The 5,479-nt window shown below is 43.9% G+C and overlaps 1 protein-coding gene across 1 annotated transcript; it reads left to right on the plus strand.

The window, feature by feature from the left end:
- The first annotated feature begins 2,486 nt into the window (after positions 1-2,486).
- Positions 2,487-4,221, plus strand: LOC123395188. Its single transcript, XM_045090133.1, has 3 exons — positions 2,487-2,769; positions 3,172-3,383; positions 3,616-4,221. The coding sequence occupies exons 1-3, from the start codon at positions 2,487-2,489 to the stop codon at positions 4,219-4,221; spliced, it is 1,101 nt and encodes a 366-aa protein (XP_044946068.1).
- The last annotated feature ends 1,258 nt before the right edge of the window (positions 4,222-5,479 follow it).

Raw genomic sequence — 5,479 nt, forward strand, 5'->3', positions numbered from 1 at the left:
GGGGGGGTAGCAATGCCGCATGGTCTTGCATTGGACCCCCTTACACGTATGGAAGCGTGGTGGCATGTGCAAACACCCGACACACGGCTCCGTAGTGTGACCCCTCTCACGAACGTCGCTGCCACCATCACATGGAGGGTGGAAACAACCATGTTGGGGAGACACAAAAGGAATCTTGCCGTGGGTTAGGCGCGGACCTTGATCCTAAGTGTACCTATGAGCTGTCGTGTCATAGCCAGGTGAAAATGAAACGCATGGGTGTACCTATGCATGGTAGGAAACGCACTAGTCGAATTGTACAAAATAAAATTAAGGATTAATTAAAGCAAAAAAGCACACGTCATACTTTATTAACAAAAAATGCATGCCATCCTTACATACCGTAATAATCTCAAAGTCATCTTGTAGCTTGACGGTGAAGGACGTACCGTTGTCTAGGTGAGGATAACGGTCGCATATACCCCTGTCATCCCAGCACAAATGCCACGCAGGAATCCTATCATCGTCGGGTCACTCCCAGCACAAATGCCACGCAGGAATCCTATCATCGTCGGGTCACGCCATTTCCTGTGTTCATGATTCTAAGATTAAAATTCGACGGCAATTTTTTATTCTTAATGCTCATTGATTCTAAGATTAACATTTTAGTATTTAATAAAAAATTGAATCATATATAGTAGTCAACCATTGGCGAGGTTCTGAGGGGTGAGGGATGGCGAGGAGGATTAAATTTTGGAGTAAGATCATCATATAATATCACTAATACATATAATATCAACGGCGATGGATGGGGACACTTCATATAATATTACTATATAATATAACCAATACATCTCGAATAAGCCATTTAATGCATTAGTGAATATTATCGAATATTATCACTAATACATCTCGAATATTATCATATCATAATAGTAATACAGCTCGAATATTATCGAATAATCCACTTGACTCACGATTCCTCACGCGCGGGCGATGGACACCCAAAGAGAAGGAACCATCATAGGATGAGAGCTCGGGTGAGATCCGTGAAGATTCTGTCAGGTATTGGAGAACCTGATGTTCAACGCAACTATGTAGTGGCAGACGTGCTCATCCTCCTCCCTGATACGGCGGCATACCACCTCCTTGGGTGCCCGCTCCCTCCGCAGCGATAGTGGCCCACATGACCGCCACCAAAGAAGCTCTGGGTCTACGACGAGACATTGATTCCTCACCAAGCTGCGCACCGGAAGGTACCACCTTCCAATGCCAGCCTGGCGGAACCTAGTCCCGAACATGACGCCTCTCAAGCTGGTTGTTGTCGTCGAGTCGACGACGAAGATGCGGGACGGGCATCGTCGCCTTTAGATAAAAACATCCTTGGTTACTTGTATCATTATCAAAGGACAAATTAAGGGAGCTGCTGATTTCATTAAACCCATCTTTAAGAATCTCAAATAATTCCTTCACCTGAAAATCGTCTGAACTAGTGCTACTTCCATCACTGTATCCTGCTGCGCCGCCATCGGCCGGACTCCGTCGGCAGATCGACCACCCCGAGCTGCCCCGAGCTCGCCTCCCGGGGAGCCCCGTCGGCCCCATCGCGAGCTGGATCTCGCCGGGTCCGGGTCAGAGGACCCCATCCGCGCCTCCTCAGCCGGTCCTGCCCGCCTCGTTGTCGGCCACCGGAGCCGCGCCGGGCGCCGCCGCTTCCCCGCTCGCCGCGGATCGCCCTGGCTCCCGTCGTCCCGAGCGCGACCGCTTCAGATCGGGATCCTACCGCGTTGACCGCAAGGTGGGCCGGCCCAGTGGAGCTCCTCCCTTCGCCAGCCCAGCTCGCAGCCCTGGCCTGCCAGGCCGCCCCACCGGCCCGTGAGTAGGTTGAGAGGGAAAGTAGGATTAGATTACGGTACTGTGTACTCTAGAAAGGAAAAGATTGGCTGGTGGTCTTTTTTCAAAAAACAAAACATTATTACCACTCAATAAAATTGATAATTATTACTAAAAAAGTAGTCCATTTTTTATGTTAGCATTACATTATATTTTAAAACTTTAAAAGAAACTCCTTCCGTCCAAAAATAGATGTCTTACATTTAACATTATAATTGATATTTATTAAAATTAATGTCGCATAATGGTAAAACAAGTAGGTTTTGCACTTTTTTCTAACCCGATGCAACGCACGGGCATTTGTACTAGTTCTCTTAACATGCAAAACTCAAGCCACGGGTCGATTGGAGAAAGAGGAACTCGACGGCGATTTGATCGCCCGAGTAGGAAAACCTAAGCCCATGATTTCTCTCATCCGAGTTGGCCCAAAAAAAAGTTTTCTTAAGTTCCAGAGATAAGTCTTTTTTTTTTTTTTGAGGAAGAGATAGGTCCCGGGTTGCTTTGCCTTGGCTCAGCCCAAGGCAGCAGCCACATAAGAATGAACAAGGAGGAGAAAGGAAGGAGTCGACAGCGTTCGCTGGATGCGGCGGCGAGTAGGGATTCATTAATTCATCATGGCGTCTGTGGAGGAGTTGGAGGAGGAGGATGATGAGTTGGAGGACTTGGAGCCTTTCTTCTACGACAGGGAGACCTGGGATGCCTGGGCGGAGGAGGAGATGGAGAGGCGTCGGCGGGAGGAAGAAGAGACGGCGCGGAAGACGGAGGAGAACCGGCGGAGACGAGAGGCACACGATGCGGTCATGGACTCCATCCTCGAGTACGATCCCAAGGTCGGGCGCAAGGTCTACACCCGCTTCTTTCTCAGAGACTTCTCCGCCTTCGACATCGACCAGGAGTGTACGTACGTGGCTTCTATCTTCTGTTCCCATGATGAAAGTTTCTGATGTACTCCGTATCAATTAACAACAGGAAGTCAGGAGCTCACTGATTTGGATAAGACTGAAATTAACTTTGTACAGATGGTGCGATGATGGTAGTTTTTTCTTGGAGTGCACAGCGAATCTCAATTCATTTACTTAGACTTTATTCATAGGGAGTACCACTTAACAACAGGAATCACTTGTTTTGCTAAGATTGAAATTTGGCTGGCTCGTATGGTGAGATGATAGCTTTCTCTGCAAGTCATGTAAGAATATTAGATGGTTTTACTCAGTGGGATATACATGGGAAAAACACAAACTGGGGCTGTTTTATTGTGATGAAATAATCCGATAGATTTATTTTGCTCATTCATTGCAGCATCTGTCCCTGCAATGCGATACACCGATAGTATCTACCAAGATGAATTTGGGCTAGAAGACTCTGCAAACGTCCTCTCCGTCAGCATAGTCTCCTCAGATGTAGGCTTCCCACTCAATGTCTATGGCTGCGTCATTGCCAGAGACAGCATTGACTACAAGTGCATTTATCTCTTTCACCGCAGTAGAGATGATTGCCAGCGTCTCAACGAGGTACATCCTTGCTTCTATGTTCGTTTCAATCGGGTTTTGTTTTATTTGATAATATATTTAATATGAACTGTCAATAGACATCTAAATAGAGTCATCTTAGTGGTGGTGGTTGTCGATCCAGATACTCATCTGCATATAAATGGAGGAGCTTTTATGGCATGCTTTTAGTCTTCATTTTGAGCAGTGTTTGGATTAGCATACTCTAATATCTCTCAAGTGATTCTTTTCGTAGGATGGAATGCTGACTTTAACTGGCCCAAGTCGAGGTCTAGTGTTGGTTGATTTCATCTATCTAGAGATGGATCTTAAAATCAGGGAAGATGGAGTGTTTCCAGACAGGGCATTCAGCAAGGGTCTGATAAGCATTGATGGCCGAGTATTGTCTAGAGAGGAAGATGTGGTGGTTAGAAGTGAAACCCTTGAGAGCTGGCTCAGCACCACGGAAGTGAGATTCGCAACTGTTCTGAATGCAGTCGAGTGCACCATTGAAATCAAGCTTCTTGAGGGCTGTTTCAGTGGAAATATAGTAGTTGGCATCTCAGATAAAGGTCGCAATCTGGACACTGAACAAACAATTGTGATTCATAATAGCAAGACAGATGGCATGGTGACAAGTGATCAAAGTGGAGCTATCAAACTTCGGCGAAGTGTCATTACTATCTGTTTAGAAAGAATGTTGGTGTTTCACATGAATAATAATATGGCTGCTGGTATTTGTGCTGAACGAACCTTTGATTTAACTCCACGCCGCACTGGTGCCAAAGAAATGGATATCATGTGTGGTGCTGGGAAGTTCGGATTCAGGGTCGTCTGGTCCTTGATGGACTTTAGGCTGTAATCATGTGCCTTCATAAACTAAGTTGAACCGAGTTATATCGCGAGTCAGTGATGTAATGGGTCAAGTAGATGTAGTGGACTGGGTTATATTGTGGTGTAATGATGCAGTGAACTAAGTTAATCGTGGTGACGTAGTAAACTCGGTTAATTGTGATGTAATGGTGTGATGCACTAAGTGATATTATTTTTATTAAGTAACTTGAAGGATTACAAGTAATGATGTAGCCAACTAAATTATTATGTATTATGGTGGTGTGTTATACCAAATTTGTTTGTTTAATGTTTTGGCATAATTAAATCAGATTATGAAGTTGTGGGTTTGTTAGACATGTATTCGGCGGAAATATGAACATTTGTCATCGTTCATGGTCACTTCTGTATTGACTGCTCATGGTCACTTCTGTGTTATCTAAATATCCTGAAAATTTAAATATTTTGAAGATGGCTTTGCATTGCATTTGGTTGCTTTTATTCTAAACTAACTTCTGAACCACAACCTAGTTTCAACTAGGAAGACAGGAAGCACCTGCCAGTTCTTTGTTCTAAACCACAAGTTTGTTGGGAAGGATTGTACTTCCCGAGAAAGTGGCTTCATTTTTAGATCCATGTTGCCTGTTCAAGCCAATACAAAAAAAATTGTTATATAAGAATTTTGAGGATGTTTACAAAAGAAATGATATTCAAGGTACCATGCCACGAGAGGTACTTTTTCTACCCATGTTCTCTTTTATAAACTGTTCCTGTTTCTCGGCTTCTGGGCAATGTCGCCTCTACATATGCATATGTGGATATGCTAATTTAGGACTCTTTGATTATTTTTTTGCTCAATAAAATTTATTGCCTAGAGTATATGTTTATTTTCCCACTAAATCAAGTATATTCCCTAGTGCCTTCCCTGTCATATGTCAATGTCATTAAAGACAAACAACTCATGATTTTTGCAGTATATGATTTTGCTATTAAGTTATTCATGAGTGTAATTTCTTGTTCTAAATATGGTAATGCATGAAGTTGGTGGTAATGCGAAGTGCACTGGAAAATGTTCACTTGGCTACATGGATAGAGGTCTAATATTTGCATGGTGGGAGCATAAAGTTCTAATATTTGCCACTTCAATCTGATCTTCTCAATGATTGCCATCTATACCTCTAAAACCAGTTGGTTGCAACACTCTTGATGGTTTGGCCTAACTGGCTGTTTTGAACGCATTGATGAGCTCCAAGAGGCATGCTTCTCCTGAACGTAATTTAAGAAATGAT

Source organism: Hordeum vulgare, chromosome 1H, assembly GCF_904849725.1.
Source record: "Hordeum vulgare subsp. vulgare chromosome 1H, MorexV3_pseudomolecules_assembly, whole genome shotgun sequence".
Taxonomy (NCBI): domain Eukaryota; kingdom Viridiplantae; phylum Streptophyta; class Magnoliopsida; order Poales; family Poaceae; genus Hordeum; species Hordeum vulgare.

Bases quoted from the DNA above. Each gene is read 5' to 3' on its own strand.
- LOC123395188 (XM_045090133.1), top strand. From the start codon at position 2,487: ATGGCGTCTGTGGAGGAGTTGGAGGAGGAGGATGATGAGTTGGAGGAC. The intron at 2,770-3,171 runs GTACGTACGTGG...CATTCATTGCAG, and splicing joins CTTCGACATCGACCAGGAGT to CATCTGTCCCTGCAATGCGA. The intron at 3,384-3,615 runs GTACATCCTTGC...TTCTTTTCGTAG, and splicing joins ATTGCCAGCGTCTCAACGAG to GATGGAATGCTGACTTTAAC.